This window comes from Drosophila serrata, unplaced genomic scaffold (assembly GCF_035046125.1).
Source record: "Drosophila serrata isolate PLE 108 unplaced genomic scaffold, ASM3504612v1 contig_276, whole genome shotgun sequence".
Taxonomy (NCBI): domain Eukaryota; kingdom Metazoa; phylum Arthropoda; class Insecta; order Diptera; family Drosophilidae; genus Drosophila; species Drosophila serrata.
This window is the reverse complement of record NW_028257174.1, coordinates 11,300,216-11,318,133: the sequence shown is the minus strand read 5'-3', so window position 1 is coordinate 11,318,133 and position 17,918 is coordinate 11,300,216. Positions and strand designations below refer to the sequence as shown.

The following is a 17,918-nucleotide window of genomic DNA, read 5'->3' as shown; positions in this document are numbered from 1 at the left end:
AAGAGAATAAGCACTCTCCATTGCTTGTTGAGAATGTTGTTTGCAATTTGCTATAAAAATAGAACAACCTTGATATGCTTAATCTTATCAAATTTTGCACAAAAAACATAGCTAAGGAAATGCTTTTAAGCAAACAATATCGATTTGGTTGCAAATGATTTGTAGATTTAATTTCTGACCTTGTTACTTATTTGAAATGTTTTAGGGTTTGAAAATACTTTGTTTTTCTTATTAATTATGCATTTTAAACTCATAAAGAACTAAGGTTTTTCAAATGCCTTGGCTTTTTCCATATGACGTTTTCACATTAGGCAAATATTCCTCCGTTTTGGTATCGCGATTGCCAGGACAACGTTGGAACACATTTAACGTACAAAGTACCCAAGCACCGCAGAAATACACAGAAAATTATAGGTATTACCTTGTCTAAATATTAAGCTAAATGTATATTTATTTCCAAATGAAATAAATAGGAAATTAATGATTCTTAAAACTAGAAAATAAGGTATTACTTAGGAGAAGATTAGAAAGCAGCTATAAATGTTTTAGTTTAAGACAAAATACACAAAAATTCGAAAGTAGTTAAAAAGACTTTAATTTTCTGCTTTAAACTTGTGCTTAAAAGCGTTCTTAATGGTTTCAAGACGCTCGCAAAGATAACTTTATATAAAGACTCTTTGAAACATTAAAACCTTAACTAAATGACTCCAATGTATGCCTTAGCATTAACAAATATTTTAAAAATATATTTCTAAATAATTTAATGTTATTTTATACTAAATATAACCAACATCAACAGTTTTGAGTTGTCTCTCGGTGCATAGGTGGCTTGTCCTGCTCGCTGCTGAAATACAAATGATGGCAATCTGTCTGCCCAACTGTTGGGTGGCTCAAGTGGGGCGGGGGCGGTGTGGTGCTGTGCGGTGTGCCACGCCCTCGTCTGCACACTCCGTCCGCGGATTGTGTGTGTGTGTGTGTTTGGCCAAATATTTCTATTATTAATGTCTGTTTATCTGCATGCGACGATGTCCCTGCGAGCTTCCACTTGCCACCCACTTTCGCACTTCCTCTTATAATATATATATATACATGTATTTATATATTGCTATATGTATTTATATATATATATGTCTATATACCATATAGCTCTCCGATCCCATGTTTACGCTGCTTTATGAGCTTCGATTAATTTTCCGCGTAAACAGCAAGCGGGGAAGAGTTTTCCTTTTGTTGCTGCTATCTGTGAGGCTATTTATAAACATAGTTTATTAGTTGTTTCTGTTGTTGTTGTTGGAGCGATTAAAACCTTGGCTCCCGCTCTCTCCTCCCCTGGTTCCTAGAAGCTAGAGCACAAATATTGAAGATATTCCGCGAAAAAGGAGGGAGATCTGCCCAAAAATTAGCACAATTTAGTTGAGTTATCAAGCCATTAGCTAAATTATCTACTCGGTTGAGTGCAAATCAAAATGAGCCTTATAGAATTTGTATAAAAAATAAATAATAGTAATAAAATGAATAAAAAAGCAGCTTATACAGAAGTTCTTATGATTATTGTAATGTATAAAAATAGACTAGACTTTCAATTTTTATTTTTACGAATCTCTGACATTAAAGCCTTTCAGTTTTTGAAAGAAATTAATTGTTTCAAGTATTTTTTTTAATATTAATTGATAATTCCTCCCCATATATAAGAACATTTTCATTTTCACATCATTTGTGTAATATAATGAATGTAATAATCCCCTTTTAGTCCCTCACTCATATCACTCCTCAATTGCTTTGCAAAACCCATAGACAAGGCCTTGTGTGTTGCGAATCAGCAATTAAACACCTTAAAAAGGTGACATCACACCTTGCCACTCGATGCACTTGTGGTTTATTGAGGAAAGTCGGATCGTAAAACAAAAAAAAATGGCAAATAACGTTGCTTGTAAATCTTTGCCAGAGTGCTCCCCCTTTATCGCTTGTGTACTTTAATTTGTTTATGTTTTTTGTTTGTACATATTTACCAGCGATAATATTCTCTAATAATTACAGTCAGAGAGAAGTTTACCCCGGTTTCAGATAGTGTAAATTTCCAAGTCAAATATGAAAGGGAAATCTGTCGACTCTTGGTGATCAAATGTTTGCCAACAAATGTGGTGTCGGTGTACGATGGGTCAGTTGTTTAGATAGTGACGCACCCCGTACCGGGCCGAGATTAGGCGTTCTTGATAAACATGGCTAATAAACAGAGGCAACGTCGGCGGGTAAACAAACAAAAACATTGCAAAAATATGTATAAAAATATCCGATTTGCACCAGACATGTGTGTTCATTAAGGCACTGAAAGAAACGGGAATATGTAATAAGTTGAATATATTTAGTATGGAGAAAGTGTTATATATGTCAATATATAATGATTTCGGGATTTGTCTTTAGAAGACCATCCAGCAGTATTGAAGGTTGCCATAGAAATAATATATTTAATATATATTTCTATAATTTATATATATTGTTTAGTCTTGTATCTGTCTAATTTACATTTGTTTTAGTCATATATTTACATCATAAATCATAAAGAACTAAATCTTCAGACAAATTTCAAAGCTATAAAAACTATATTAGTTGTCAGAAAACTTTTAAATTATTTCCATGGTTATGTAAGAATATCCATTGGGGAAAATGCAATGTATTTTGAATACTAATACTTTGTTTAATAATTTCTATTTGGTTTGATCTACCAATTTATACAATTTTTAGTTATATATGCACAATCTAAATCATTAATAACTTCAGTTTTAGACTGATAGATATCCTTACTTTTCTAAGGATAATGATAGATGAAAATTGTTCTACCTCCGAATTTAGTTATACAATTTGATGTACATATCAATTATTTGTTTCCTTGGATTTCTTTAGTTTCCCCTTAATTTTTCTCACTGTGTACCCCTTACATATGTATATGCCTGAGCTTTTCGCCATATCGATGTGCGAATTGAGCTTATCTAATGAGACGATAATAAGGGGCGAGTGGCAGCGGTGGCAAAGGAAGTGCATTGCATGGGCTTAGTGTTAGTATTAGTACTTCTATTTGCATTCGTATTAGTGCCGCGGGTTCTGGAAGCTTTTCTGGCCTGGCCAGGCGAGTTCCATGGAACCTGGAGGCCGACGTGACCGGCGGCACATCAGCCATTAGCCGCGAGAAAAGCTTCCCGCGGGTTCTGGGAGTGCTGGCTGGGATCGAAGCTATATATGATATCTATATAAGGCCCCATGCCGGGCGTGCGTCCCGCGCATATTGCAAGCAACTCTTTTCGCGTTCGGTTCGCATTTAAGGGAAAACCCCTCTCGTAGTTTCCGTAGTTTTTCCCCAATATAAAATCAGCATGTGGTCGAAGGTAGCCATCAGTGGAGCCCTGCTTGTCATGGGCGGTGTCCTGTCTGTCAGTGTGGTGGACAATTTTGCCTATGTGGATCGCTCTCTGCCGGTGGCCATGCCACAGGCCAAGGGTCTGGTGGCCAAGGATTAAGAAAGTAAAGTGAAGGCGAGCGAGAGGGACTCAAGGTGGATGGGCACCCCTAGTTCCCGTTGCAGGAACAGCAGTGTGCTTCACAGTGTGTGGTCCAGGGGATGTCTAGCTATTCCAGTTTATCTTCAAGCTGGACATAGTTGAGGGTCTTCCCAGTGGTGATGGTGACCACTTACCCAGCTGCCTTTGTGCCTGAAAGAACAACTAAATTTTAATTTATTTTTATTATTTTTTTTTTTTGTTTTGTTTAATATGTCATAAGTTATAAAGTTCCTAATGTGTAAGCAATAAAATGTTTAAGCCCTGAAGGGATGCTTAATCTCTGAAGTTATCTGTTTTAACTTGTTGAGTTAATTATGTTTCAATCGAAATAACTTTAGTGTTATAATTTTGCAAATTTAGAAATCTTATGGATTTGTTTTACTTGTGGCTATTTGCTTTTAATACTTTTCTTTCTTCTGTGACTCTTGAAGTGATTATTGCACGATTTTTAGAATTTTCCATTTACTTTTTCGGCTGCCCTCTTGGCTCTTTCATTGAGCAATCTTAGCTGAGATTTGCGGGTTAGGATCGATGGAACTCTGGATTGGGATAGTCCAAGACTTAGAGGACACGGTGGCGGTTGTAATTTCTGTACAGGAATCGGTGCCAGAGTCTTTGCCTCTGTTGGAATTGGTACTTTTACCTCTTCCGGTGCTTGTCTCTGTGCCTGTTGTACCTCTGCCTGTACCTGTACCTGTGCCTGTACCTCGTCCTGTCCCTGTGCTTGCATTTGTGCCTGTACCGTGTCCTGTTCCTGTGCCTCTACGTTTGCCTGCACCTCTCCCGAATCTAGACTTGAAGTGTTTTCCATCTTAATTGGCTCCTTAAAAGTTTCATCCATATTTTGATTAGCTTTAGTCTGTGTCCAAGCAGCTGTGGGAACTATACCCGGTGAAGGATCCACGAAGGGTTTTTCTTCTACAGCCGCTCCCATTCCCACACTGCCCACTCGTGTTCCCAGAAAGGAAGGACCTGGTGCAGGTCGTCGTGCACTTTGATTGGCAGCTGCCCTTAGAGCCGCCATGGTGGGCAGACGGAAATTTGGTGGCGGCTCCAAAAGGAAACGTTGCGGCTGTACAAGTTGCTGTACCGGAGGCTGTACCAGCAGCTGTACCGGCATATGTACCGGAATCTGTACCGGCGCCTTTACCAGCAACTGTACATGCGGCTGTACCGGCGGCGGTATCAGTAGCTGTACCTGCGGCTGTTGCATCGATTGTTGTACCAGCACCTCGTTTGGACGATGTGGCATGGAACCCGGTCGGACACTGGCATTGCTGGATGTCAGTGGCTTCTGTATGGTGTTAGCACCCACCTGCTGGTTGGCCTTAAGGCTGGCAACAAAGGCATGCAATTGGCTGGCACTGAATAGAATCTTTCGCTGCTCACCATTGGGCCTCTTTTGAATGGCCAGGAAACGTGTCTGACCCTGGCTGGTCACCTGGGCGATGGTTACATTTGGCCCAAAGAGCTTTAGGTTCTCGCTTAGCTGGGCAATGTCCTGGGCGGTGTTCCCAGGCTGAGGCTGGATCTTTGAAGTAGGAGGAGGAGGAGGAGGAGGTGGAGTTGGTGGCGGTGGAGGCGTTGGCGGCTTTGGTGGTACTGGATCGTCATTCAAATTCTTGGGTATCACAAAGGGCAAGTGTGCTGGCTGCACAATGACCTTGGGATAGATCTCGTTCTCCAGCGGATTGATGACATGGGCCAGATAGTTGGGCACCGGTGGCAGCGGCGGTGGTGATTCCGGTCTGACCCGACGCTTATATGGCTTCCGGGTGGTAACTCCACTGGGTCTGGTCCCCAACGGAGGTCTGCCGCGTCTGCGACCACGAATAGTCAGCCCAGTGTTGTTGCGGTTCATCACATCGTCGGGGGTCTGATAGATTGGTATACGAAATTCGGAACGCATGGGCGGCACATAGAGATCAACCAGTTCAATGATTGTATTCGGTTGGATCACATACTCCCGCTCCACGAAGGGGATGGAAATGGTGGTGGCAGCTGCAGCGGCAGCAGCAGCAGCGTTAGCAGCAGCAACAGCGTTAGCAGCAGCAGCAGCGTTTGCAGCAGCAGCAGCGTTAGCAGCAGCAGCTTTGGATGTAGATGGTCCATCATCCAGCAGGGTATCATTGGGTTCCTCTGGACCCGATGCGATCACTGATATTTCCTGCGACATGGTTGTCTGAAAGAGGAGAAAAGGGAAGATGCAGTGAGAGGGAGTAGGAGGAGAGGAGATGAGGAAGAAATGGATGAGGAGGAGAGAGTTAAGGAGGAGAGAGTTAAGGAGCTCAGAGATCAGAAGGAGAGGGATAAAGAGGTGAGAGTTGAGGTGGTGAGGGATATGGTTCAAAGGGAGAAGGAGACGGATGAGGAGATGAGGGATCACGAGATTAGGGATCACGAGGTGAAAGATCAGGAGGAGAGCGATCAGGAAGTGAGAGATCCGGAGGAGAGGGATAAAGAGCAGAAGGAGAGTGATAAAGAGGTGAGCGATATGGTGATGAGGGAGAAGAAGACGGAGACGGAGACGGAGACGGATGAGGAGGTGGAAAATGAGGTCATAGAGAAAAAAGAAGAGTGAGCGAGAGTAGACATAAGTTCCAACCCCGCAGACCCTACATATTAATTTGCATTTGGTTCGGCCTCATTTGCCTTTATTTTTGCTGACTCTTCAACTGGGGCGGCCTATAGGGAACCCACTCCCAGCTCAGAGTCCCCTGGCCTTTGTCTTTCTCGGTCACTCAACAAATACACTGGGGGAAATCAAAAGGAAATGATTAAAGTTAAGATAAAGAAAAAAATTAATATAGATGGTTGGGTATTTAACATGTAGTAAAGACTTCGATTTAGCACTGAAGTGTTCTGTGAGTTGTGATAAGGGACGGGCAGAGAACTAAGCAGTGATCCCATGTGTCAGGAAATTAGCTTCATTGATAATAAATAATCAATAACAAGAGATTAATTTTAAAACTTGGTCGAAAAAAGCATGACAAAACCTATAATAGTGCTTTTTCAGTATTTTATAAAGTGAAATACATTATAAATATTGTTAAAAAGTATAAATATTGATTTTACGAATATAAATTAAATATTACGATATTTTATATTTTATCTAATTCAATATTTATTATTTATTATATATCATTGATCATTACAAAGGGGATCAAACCCAAAAACTCAAGTTGTCTTTAATTTACAACCTATGAAATAAGTTGAACAATTTTCTTTCAGTACTTCCACACACCATACACACACCCGCACACTCTCTCGTACTCCCTTCTGCTCTGCGATACCCCCTTTCCCCCACGAACACGCACTCACAAAAAATGACTGGCAAGCCGCAAATACTTTGTCAGGCTCAAGTTGACAGTCGTCCTGGGTCCTGAATTCTGAATCCTGAATTCCGAGGCCTGAGGGCCGGAGTGCCTGGCGCCATAGGCTCGCTCTATCAACCTCCTTTCCCTCTCTCTTTTTCTCGGGCCTCCATGCATTTGACACTTTTTTGTGGAGAGGCCATATGCCCACCCACTATTTCTCCCTGTGTAGCCCCTTGTATATGCTTGAGTTTGTGTGTGTGGACGCATTTGGCAGAACAGATTGTTGAAGATTTGATTTCGGGCAGAGAGCTTTGCCACTGGACTCCACACAGTCCACATCCAGAGGCAGGGAGGAGCAGGACATAGCCCCATTTGCCACTCCCCCCCATTGCTGCCTGGAACAATCGTTAATCTAATGAAAGATGACATTTCATGTGGGCCTGGAGATGTTTATGTCCCAACAACACTTGTGACCACTACCGTCTCCAGCTTCCACTCTCATTCCTGCTCCTGCTCTCGTTCTTGTTCCCCTTCCCGGCCCTTTGGAGATGGCTCCTTCCAGTTGCTCGCATCTCATCCGATTTGTTGGGGGCATCCATCATTCCCCGGTCCCCTCGGCTTTTCGGGGGCTTTGATGAATAAGCGGCTAGTTAAGCAGAGGGATGCCCAAAAGATGCAGAGGAGGAGCAGGAGCGATCAAAGGTCAATTTACAGGCCAAAAAAGTTGCCATTCAACGAATTGTGAATTAAGCCAAGAAATAATTACATTAACTACAAATAATATATAATACTTGATATTATATATTCATCATTTCAAAGTCCTTGATCTTGATACTGTTTCGAGTCTGATTAAAACCTAGTTTCCATTTTCTCGGTGCACTTAACCCTAAACCCATCATCACTCCATGCCTCCTGGCACCCACTCAGCAGCCACTGGCCAATAAAATTTGATTAGCCTGAACAGAAGACGAGGCTAAAAGGACGAGGACTCCTTCGGAGGACCCCGAGAAATATGAGAACTTACGGCTTAGGGGTAAGGGGGGGGGGGGACATGTGTATTGTGTATTCATGAGGCCAAGCGACAGGACATCAGGCAACTTTGGGTTAATTTACATTATAAACTTTGAATATTTTATTGTTTGCCCGGGCTAAAGGATACCAGATGGCCCCGGGGCTGGCTCCGCCTCCTCTTCCTGCTGCTTGGCCACATTTATTGACACTTTTGGTGGGCGACAGGCAGGCAGGGAAGCTGGGGGGCAGGTCCTTTATCCGCAAGCTCCTGCGGTCAGCAAAGGACCGGGGACCATGACTCTGATTTAATGGCGGCATCAACATTTTTGGCCAGATTATGATGGAGCTAGCTAGAGAGCAAGGTCCTTCGCTTGGCCAACCGGGTCTGTCGCTAGGATACCGGGCATCATTAGCATGGCCAGTGCTTGTTAGGCTTTTAAGCATTGGGTTACTAAATAATTAAACAATTCTCCCCCACCTTCCTCCTTCCCCCTCCCCCCGTTGCCAAATCAACCGCAGAATTATGGTGCGCCAGGTGAGTATTTAATTTCAGGCCAAAATTCAAATTATAATTCAGAATTGATTCCAAAACCGATACAATATCGGCATGCCACCCCTCCCAACAGCACAGACCAGTTGATTTTAGTTGCAGTGAATTTCAGACTAAAACGAACTTTAAATGGAGAATTATTACAGGGAATTGCTATTGAAAATGTAGAAGTTTCGAGGCTTATTTCATATTTTATTATTCCTATATGAAACAAGCCAAACTTTTGGACTTTATAAATAAATATATAAATTGAAATTCCAGGGAATTGCTATTAAAAATAAAAGTTTTCTACTTTATTATTCTTATTTGAGACATGCAAAAGTCTGAGAAAATTTATAAATACTTCTCGTAGCTTATGGAATATTTTCTACAATTTGCAAACAATTTTTCCCCCAAAATCATATCAAGAGGTTCAGGGACATTCAAAGGGATATTAAACATTGGCATGCATTTAAGCCAACATTTATTCCTGTTGGCCACTTAGTTCTGGCTTTGGTCTCGCCATTGAAAACTCTACTTTATGGGCTTGGAACGTTTTTCCGGGCCAACCTGATGAAAGTTTTACCTGCTGCTAATAAGCTACGTGTCCTTTGCAGGATGGGTGGGCTTTTCGGTCTAATAAAAATACGAGACAGTTTAAGCCGGCAACGCTTTTTTGTGTTTCGTTTGAATATTAAGCCACATGTGAATATGAAGGCACATTCCCTGTCCTGGAAATTAATACAAGGAACAAATAAAAGCCTTTGCTGGCGTCAAGGATTAAGCAAAGGATTCTTTGCAAATGCCGCCCAAAGAAAACTCATTTTAAGAAAACGCTCCCTTATCGCGGCGACGGCATCGAAATTAGCCAAAAGGAGAAGGAGATTGGCTGGGAAAAAAAGAGAAAAATTGGAAATGGAAAACTGGGCGGAAAAGCTGGGGACAAAGCGTATGCAGGCGTTGGCGGCGGCGGCGGCGCTGTTGCAATAAATTATAATGCAAATCCGCATTCAAGATCGCAGCAACAACAAAAGGCTACAAAATGGGCATTAAATGCTCGCCACTTGACTGCGCCGCCCCCCCCGGCTTTTCCTCGCCCTTTTTTTTCTTTTATTTTTCCAGTTTTTCATTTCCATCCTTGTTGTTTCCGTCCATTTAAAATGATAAAAATCGCAAACAATTTCTATGCCCGCAGTGTACCCATGACAGGGGAGGGGTCAGGGTAAAATTTTGGGTGGAAAATCGTGGGTAAAGCGATGGCATTTCACTTACCAATTAAAACGTTTGTCACCGAATTTTCCAAACTTGTAGAACGTCAACTTTTTGTGATTTGAAAACTTTTTGACTCGAACCGATCGAACGTCGACCGAAAGTGAATCGGACGAATAGAAAGATCTACGATAGACCTGAAAAGTTCAAATGACAATATGTTCAAAGTCAACTTGGGGATCTAAAAATATTTGAAAAAGTAAGTTGACCAATTCGGATTGAGATCAGTTTTTTGAATTTGAGAATTTTAACACTTATTATCGGTTTTAGAGATAGGTAAAATCAACTCTTAGTATAACGACAAATATGAATTACTTACTATTATTACTATTTTCAAATTTGTAATCCCTTGTTAAGTAAAGTTTAGGAAAAGCCTTGTCGGCAGAAAAAGCACATATTAAACCCAATAAAAAAAAACACAAAACACGATAAGTAGAGATGAAAAAAGATGTCCTTAAAGGTGAACAAACCCCCACAAAAGCAAATCTTCTAACCCACCACAACAGATGTCCTGCCCCCAGCAAGAACCTCCTCTTATCCAACAGGCAGCCCTGCCATGTGCGAAATTATAAACATATGTAAATGTTAAATCGAGTAATTCGGAGCTGAGGGTTCAGGGTTCAGGGCCCGAAGTTCGGGGTTTCAAGCGAGGCTCCATTCACCCGTTTAATACGCCGCAAAATGTTTGAAAATTGCTCTTTAAGGCGAAAAGTTTAAATGCGAAATGCTGACAAATGCGTTTCGATTTTCATTTCAACTGGAGGCTGGTCTGAGAGAAGATGGTTGGTCTCAAAGTTGGAAATTAAATTAAATTTCTGTATTGGCACATTTTTTGTTGCTTTCCTTTTTTTCCGTCGTCCTGCATTCGTTTCATTTCGTTTGCCACGCATATGCATATATGCAAAGTCCTGATCCGAGTGGTAAGGAGGGTGTCCTTTTTTTGGGGGTTGGATGGGATGGATGGCCAAAGCAATCAGCAGCAATAAATGATAAGCTTCGAGGCAACAAAGCCAAAAGCAAGAGACGCACACGAGGCACACAAAGCGGCAAGAGGGCGGGGGGGTTGGTGGAAAGCGGCTGGGGAAAATTCCTCTTTTGGGAAAATTGTGAAGGCCAGCCAGAAAGCATCTTAAAGGCCCGAGTCCAAGGAACTGTCACCCGCAGGAAAGGCGGCGTCTCGGGGTGGCAAATAGGCTTGCCCCGGTTTACCCCGCTTTCCCCTTCCCCCCCCCCATTTTCCCTCAATATCGAAAAATCGCAGCAAGGGCGTGGACAAGACCAGGGGGTTTTTGGCCTGTTGTCTGGGGCTACTTTGCAACAGATTTGCCGCTAACGAAGCGCACGATTTCCAATAATGTGCAGAATGTGTCTGCGAGATGCGGAAGCGATTCTTTTCGATACCCTGGACATTGTCAAATGAGGGTATATAGGACTTGCTTGGGATTAAAACATAAATATAATAGATTAATATATGCATACAAAGGAGGTTAACAGATCTTTGCCTTGCTAATTGTTTAAATAAATGTTGAACTAACATACAAAATATGCTAATTTAAAGTTTAAAAAGCCCAAAAAACACACTTCTAGCTTGCTTACTAATGTGCAAGATGTCACAGATAAATTAACATTTAATATGGTAATTAATATATCCATAATAGATCACAGAATAGTACAAATTAGGCTTTAACTAGTTTATAAATAATTATTTAATAAGCGAAATATTTTTTATATATATTAGAGATTAAAAAAACAGTACAAATGAGTAAAGATTACAAGGCTTTTAATTTACTTTGTAAATTCCCATAACAGCTAAGAGGTCTTTACTCCACTCTACAGGGTATTTAGCTAGTCGATCATTTAATCTAAAGCAACCCACAAATGTCCAAATACAATGGCGCGAGGGTGTGTGTGTGTGTGCGACACTCATAAAACGTCCTGCTAAAGGACACACACTCCCACATTGAGATGTGACTTGTTAGCCGGACTTTGCCGTAATGAGTTCCCTTGTGGCCTTTTTTATAGAGCCCATCCCAAGAGGGGCGCTGGGGCGTTGGGGGTTGGTAGGCGTGGCAGGCCGTCAAGGTGAAAGCCACTTAAAGCCAAGGGCCAAGGGCTCAACAATTTCCAGTTATCATGTGACAGTAATGAAGTGACAGACAGCAACAAGAAGCTGAGATCCGCCACGATGACAACTCGCTCGGCCACAGGACATTCAATGCAACATTTTCAGAGGGGCGGGAGGGAGGTACTTTTCCTGCCACTTACAAAGGGGCGCTGGGCGGGGCGGGGTCTGCGGTTCTCGGACAGCGGCCACATTAATTATTAATTGCAGAATAATTGCAAAATTGTGTTTGGCCAAGTTAATTTATGCAATAAAAGCGCGTCCGCTTTTCATTTTCCCTTTTTTGCCCATTCTCTCAGCATTTGTTTTTTTTTTCCTTGTTGGGATGGGTTTTCCTTCAGTTTAAAGTCTCGCTTTTCCGCCACTCATTCCAATGTAATTCCTTTGCTCATTTGGAGAGAGCTTGGCGGCCTCTTTTTTTCCGTCTCTGCTGGCTAATGAGCCACTGATGGTCATGACCCGGACGACCCTGTCCCCGGAAAAGAGCAGCGGCAATGGGGGGGAACTCCACACGTTTTGAGCCACAGCAATTACTTAATCATTTGCCTAACGACCAAAAGGCAGGCAAAGGCAACAACAACACCAGAAATTAGCAAAAATTAAGTGCGAGCTAAAATGAATTTTTGGGGTGGGAGTGGGGGTAAGGCTTTGCAGGACTCTGAACTCTGGACTCTGAAGTTGCGGCCAAATTGTGGTTAAATGTAGTGCGGTTTTTGTAATACTCAAATGAGTGGGCAAAAGTACGTTAAAAGCAGCTGGGAAATATGCAAATGTAGCTCAAAGTTAGACAAGGGAACATCACACAGGCACAGTCTGCAAATCAATCTTAAAGTTACAAATAAGTATTTATTAGCTAAATAAAGATCTTTTAAGTGAGTTAATTATTCAATACACTTTTCGGAACTTCAATTTTTAAATGTTATAAAAACTTATTAAACCTAAAAATAGGAGAAATAACGTATAAAATATTTAAATAGAGAAAAGGAAGAAATAAATGATGAAATTATAAAAATCTTTATTTAATAAATATACCTTATCAACAGTATATAAAGTTGTCTCAGGTAAAAGCTTAATTTGAGATACATTCTTACCATTTATCTTCTCAACTGGTCTGTGTGCATTTGTCACGTATTGCGGCTTAGGAAATATTTAAATAAAGATGTAGAAAAACTACGTAAAAATGTTAGTTTTTGCCCCGGGATTGAAATCAGCTTGAAGGAGATGTGAATAAGATTGATTTGATTTATATATAAATATCACAAAAAGGTTTTATATATAATTCCGGGAGGTAATTATGAGGAGGTAACGTTATTTACTTGCTTACTAACCTTAAGGATAAATATCACATATTTTCAGAAGCTTTCGACTGCTTACTATATACATATGTACCATAAGTACAATATAATAAATATGAATTAAAATCATATATTTCTTTAAGGGATGGTATTTTAAATTGCTTAAAAGATTAGAAAATGGTATCTACCAGCAACCAGCGATCCTTTAGTTTGAGTTTTCTTCATTGATAACTCACATCAATATGTATTTCTCTCTCACACACACACACACATACTTTGGGCTTCTCCAATTTCCTTCAAGGAGTCCTGGGCAAGGCAACTGAGGGAGGGGCGGGGGTTAGGGTTTGGTAAAAATCAACATAAACATTTTTGATATTTCAAATATTTTTCATTTAAAATTCCTTGGCCGAGCAAAAGCCAGAAACAGCAACACGCAGAATTGAGATGCTCTGGGCCTTTATCCCAGGCTTGTTATTATTATTATTCTTCAGTCATCTTAAAGCCAAGTTCCCTGCCTGGCTGTGTGTGTGTGTGTGTGTTGTGGGTGTATCTGCATCTGCATCTGGCCTGTGCAGCTGTGTATCTTATGGATTTCAGCTTGGGCCCAGGCAAGCATATAAATCTATTATCCTTTAATTTAGCCACAGAAATAATGAAGCATGTAAGAGTCTTTTGTGTATCTTTTGTGTGCCACGCCCACACAGATATCTCTCTAACCCCCTCCCCCCACTCCCTACCCCACTCTGCCTACGCCCCTGACACACACATAAATTCAATCAACGGCAATTTGCTGGCAGAGTTGCAAAGGCGTCCGCAAATGTGCAATTTATTTATTGTTACTACCAAGTAAACCAAGGCACTATTCATCCGATGCTACCCAGTAATTTTGGTTTAGTAATATTTTCGGTTACGTGAGTTTATTTATGCTTCATTTTCCCCTAGGATATAGTAGGTTTCCTCTGCTTATATTAAGAGCTGATTTAGTGAGCTAAACTAAGCGAATTATTTCACTAATTACTTGTATTTATTAAGGAATCTGAATGTTAATACCAAACACTGAACTAAAAGTCAAGAACAGAGATTTGATATTAAAAAAATATATATTTCGTTTGAGTTTGAAAATATCATTAATTTCCAGTTTGCTCAAGCTTATTATTATCAATTAATTATAGCTTATTGATAGAAGTTAGATCTCATACACACACTTCTCCCCAGGGTATTACCTATATATTCTCTATTCCCATTTAGGCCTTTCGTTAGCCTCTTGTTATATTTGCAAATTGAATTCTCGTTTTGCATTTGTGCGATTTTCGGCAATTCGTTAAAATTTTCCCCATCGAGGAGGTTGGCTTGCAACTGCAAACTTGCGTGTGTTTGCTGCCAGGCAAAATGGAAATGCAAATGGGGCAAAAAACGAAGATGGGGTGGGAAAACTCAAAGCCAAGGCGCAAAATTGGTAATACATGTGTGTGTGTGTGCTCCTTGAGGCCAAGGAAAACGTGGCAACATCTGGCCTGGCAGCTGCCTTAATTAGTTAATACGAAAAGCGAATTGCACACGCTTCCCTCTTTGAGAAAATTCGGAAAATGAAGTTGTACCGTCGATAACATTCGATATTTCTGCCTGCATTTTATATACATATATATCGACTGTTCCGATTAACTGCAGTCGAGGCTAATCGCATCACTGGGAATTATCCTCCTGGCCTGGCGATTGATTTACGGTTCCGCATGTCCGGTCTGGGGGGAGAAAAAAACGCAAGAAGGTCCTTTTAAGCTGCTGCAATCTTGGGGGATATTCGCAATCAATTCCATTTGATGTCGCATAAGGCGCCTCCCGGGCATGCCACGCCCCCTCAATGGGGCTATGATTTATGCGAGGCAACAGGTGATGGCTCCAAGCGGCGAGGGGAGGGGAGGGAGGACCTCTGCTCCAACTGGACACGTTTTGCAACCAAAAAGCACTGCAAGAAAAAAACAAAAAAAATCTAAATACATAAATTAAATTTTAAATTGGATTTTTTGCTTCTATATTTAATATAAAATTTTAAATAAATATTAAATCCTTTTAATAATTATTAATTAAATACACTTTAAAACCTAAATATTCGTTATTCTAATGCTTAAAATATATTACTGAAAATCCAGGAATTTATATATATATGTGAATTTTTTCCCAGTGTTATTCATATGCTTAAAATATACAGATATAAACATTTTCTCCCAGTGATGGCAGCATTCTGGGTGCTGCCGCCACGCCCCCTGCGGGCCGCGGGCATAAACTTTTCGCGCCTCGCCTCGTAAACTGTCCCCCGCTGACGTCACACTTGGCATGCAGGACACTGCTTCCAGGCGAGTCCTGGGCATGTCAGAGCGGGGGATCTGCAGCCGGACCCGTGGTCGGAATCGGAATCGGGAGTCGAGAGTTGGGAGTCCGTAGTCCTTAGTTCGGAGCCAGGAGTCGCAGGATTTCCACTGCCAACTGATTAAAATGCGTTGCAGGACCATAAAGACAAAAAAAAAAAGAAATAAGGAGAGAAAGGGAAGGAGGTCCTTCTCGGCAAACTGCGCTGCCAGCGTCGCTGCATTTGCATTTATATTGTTTTGACCCCGGCATTATTATCATTTCTTTTCTACCATTCTCATTCCCAGTCCCAGTCCTGCCACTTGGCGGACACGTACACAGTCCTTTTCTCCACACTGATCCTTGATTATGCCCCCGGCATAAAGCCAACTTTTGCTCGCACTACCAGCGCGAAAAAGTTCATCCTCGCGGTTGTTTTATGGCACTTTCCAAACCCATTCCAAAAACTTTGAGAGACATCTTATAAAGTGACAGAAACTGGCATAGATAAGGAGATTACAACTGAGGCTTAGGAGCGGCAAAATTACAGAATTAATACATAAAAAAATATAAAATATAAAAGATATATATTTGATGCAGCATTGCTTTTTGGTGAAATTTATATTCATAATCATAATATATAGGTGGATTTAGTATAATGATTACAAGTATATATTATATACCTTTACAACCTTTTTATTTGGCTTATGAACGCTTCTGCAATTGATCCAAAAATTGAAGTCCTTGGACTTTGATTCACAATTTCACTGCTCATCAAACAAATGCCAAGTCCCTGATTTCGGGCCAGAAATGTTTGGCCAAAGTTTCCATGCCGACAGCCACCTACACAGTCGCATCCAAAAATGTTGCAGGGACCGCGACCGCAAAAGTGACCCTCCAGGACCGTACCATCGCCACAGACGGTGGCGGAGCATCCCTGGGGAATCTTTTTGGCATTAACCAGTCCGCAGTTTCCATTGTTGATGATGAACTCCAGATTGGCCATTGTGGTGCAGCATTCGGCTTCTGAGCCGCCCAAGGAGGTCAACAGGTAGAGGCCTGCCAAGATCAACGGGGTAACCAATAGTACCCTCATGATCGTATCGAAGAAACTGTAGCTAGGGGTCCAAATGTAGTACAATTTATGTACAAAGAAAAAGTCTGGAAAAGTTCGATTATTAATAATCGTGTTTGATTGCGATAAGTATTATCAGCTTAATTTGGAATTATGTCTGGTTACGATCACCTGTTGGCATTTACTGACTGAAAGTGCTTTTTTTGATATAGTCTCGATATGCAGCTTTACGTTATCTATAACCATATAAGTGACCATATAGGGTGAAATTCTATTTTTACCGCTCACATTTGTTGTTGTTAAAAGTTACTTGTAGAATCACACAGTAATGATCTGACCACTCCGATCCAACCTTTATACAGAAAATGATGATTAATTAACAGAACTGTGTTATCTTATCTTTGTTTTTTTTTAGAGATGACACAATGTATTTAAATTTACATAGGGTAATGTACTAAGTAAATGTACTAAATAACTAAATACTAAAGTAAATGTATTATGTTACGTAAAAAATGAAATATTTTTATAATTGGGTAATGCCTTTCATTCTGTGTTATTATTTTAAATAACAATTTATTCCCTTTCGAAATTTTCAACTATTTCGGTTATTTACCAAAGAGGGTAAGGTTTCTTTCTTTCCTCGTCTGATTTAATGTTTTGTTCTATAAAATGATATATGTATGTTAATTTTAAATAGAACAAAAAACAAAAACGACTCACCGGGATTTGAAAAAAAAAAATCAAATGCAAAAGCTTGGTTGCCAGGACATCCATCAAGGAGCAAAGATCGAAGGATCCACAGTTTTTTTTTTCGTACTGCTCCTAAGGATGCCAAGGCCCGCATCCTTTTTTTTGCGGTCATAAACAGTGGCCCGCATGACAATAGAGCCCAAACAAGGATAAAGAAAATATATATGTATAAATAGGAAAATATCTGAAAGGAAAATCGAAGGCAAGAAAAAAAAAAAGAAAAAGAAAATGCGAAGCGGACGTGGACACTGACTGATTAGAAAAAATTTTGTAAGACACAAGAAACTGGCTGGGTATAAAGTGAAATGAGAGAAAATGGTCGGGGCGGGGTGGGGTGGAATGAATAAAAAAGAAATTCATCAAATTTCGGGAAGCGACAGGAAGCGGCTTGTCAGCACGCGTACGCAAAAAAAAAGACGAAAAATACGATATTGCTGAAAACAGTTAGCGAAACAATTTAATGATGAATGATGGTCAATAGCAAATCTTTCACATTGTGCGGCGGCGGCAGCGGAAGGAAGCTGTCCGTCTCCTTTGGGGCATGTCCTTCTGGCTGACCAGATCCCAGCCAGACCCAGCATCACCCAAGTCCTGGAACTTATTAAAAATGTGTAAAAAGTGAATGAAATCCGGGGCAAGTCGTCGTCGGGAGC

The 17,918-nt window shown here is 40.8% G+C and overlaps 3 protein-coding genes across 3 annotated transcripts; 1 reads left to right on the top strand and 2 right to left on the bottom strand.

The window, feature by feature from the left end:
- The first annotated feature begins 3,244 nt into the window (after nucleotides 1-3,244).
- On the top strand, nucleotides 3,245-3,839 carry LOC110181796 (uncharacterized). Its single transcript, XM_020949678.2, has one exon. It carries the CDS (start codon nucleotides 3,369-3,371, stop codon nucleotides 3,510-3,512), a length of 144 nt encoding a protein of 47 aa, XP_020805337.1. The 5' UTR covers nucleotides 3,245-3,368; the 3' UTR covers nucleotides 3,513-3,839.
- On the bottom strand, nucleotides 3,274-9,826 carry LOC110181795 (uncharacterized). Its single transcript, XM_020949677.2, has 2 exons — nucleotides 9,684-9,826; nucleotides 3,274-5,736 (listed from the first exon to the last, which is right to left on the bottom strand). The coding sequence occupies exon 2, from the start codon at nucleotides 5,728-5,730 to the stop codon at nucleotides 4,003-4,005; it is 1,728 nt and encodes a 575-aa protein (XP_020805336.2). The 5' UTR covers nucleotides 5,731-5,736; nucleotides 9,684-9,826; the 3' UTR covers nucleotides 3,274-4,002.
- A 6,184-nt stretch (nucleotides 9,827-16,010) lies between these two features.
- Diedel3 (Diedel 3) lies at nucleotides 16,011-16,681 on the bottom strand. Its single transcript, XM_020949965.2, has one exon. It carries the CDS (start codon nucleotides 16,534-16,536, stop codon nucleotides 16,126-16,128), a length of 411 nt encoding a protein of 136 aa, XP_020805624.2. The 5' UTR covers nucleotides 16,537-16,681; the 3' UTR covers nucleotides 16,011-16,125.
- Between the last annotated feature and the right edge of the window lie 1,237 nt (nucleotides 16,682-17,918).

What these genes read in the sequence shown, in the direction of transcription:
- Diedel3 (XM_020949965.2), bottom strand. Translation starts at nt 16,536, where the DNA reads ATGAGGGTACTATTGGTTACCCCGTTGATCTTGGCAGGCCTCTACCTG.
- LOC110181795 (XM_020949677.2), bottom strand. Translation starts at nt 5,730, where the DNA reads ATGTCGCAGGAAATATCAGTGATCGCATCGGGTCCAGAGGAACCCAAT.
- LOC110181796 (XM_020949678.2), top strand. Translation starts at nt 3,369, where the DNA reads ATGTGGTCGAAGGTAGCCATCAGTGGAGCCCTGCTTGTCATGGGCGGT.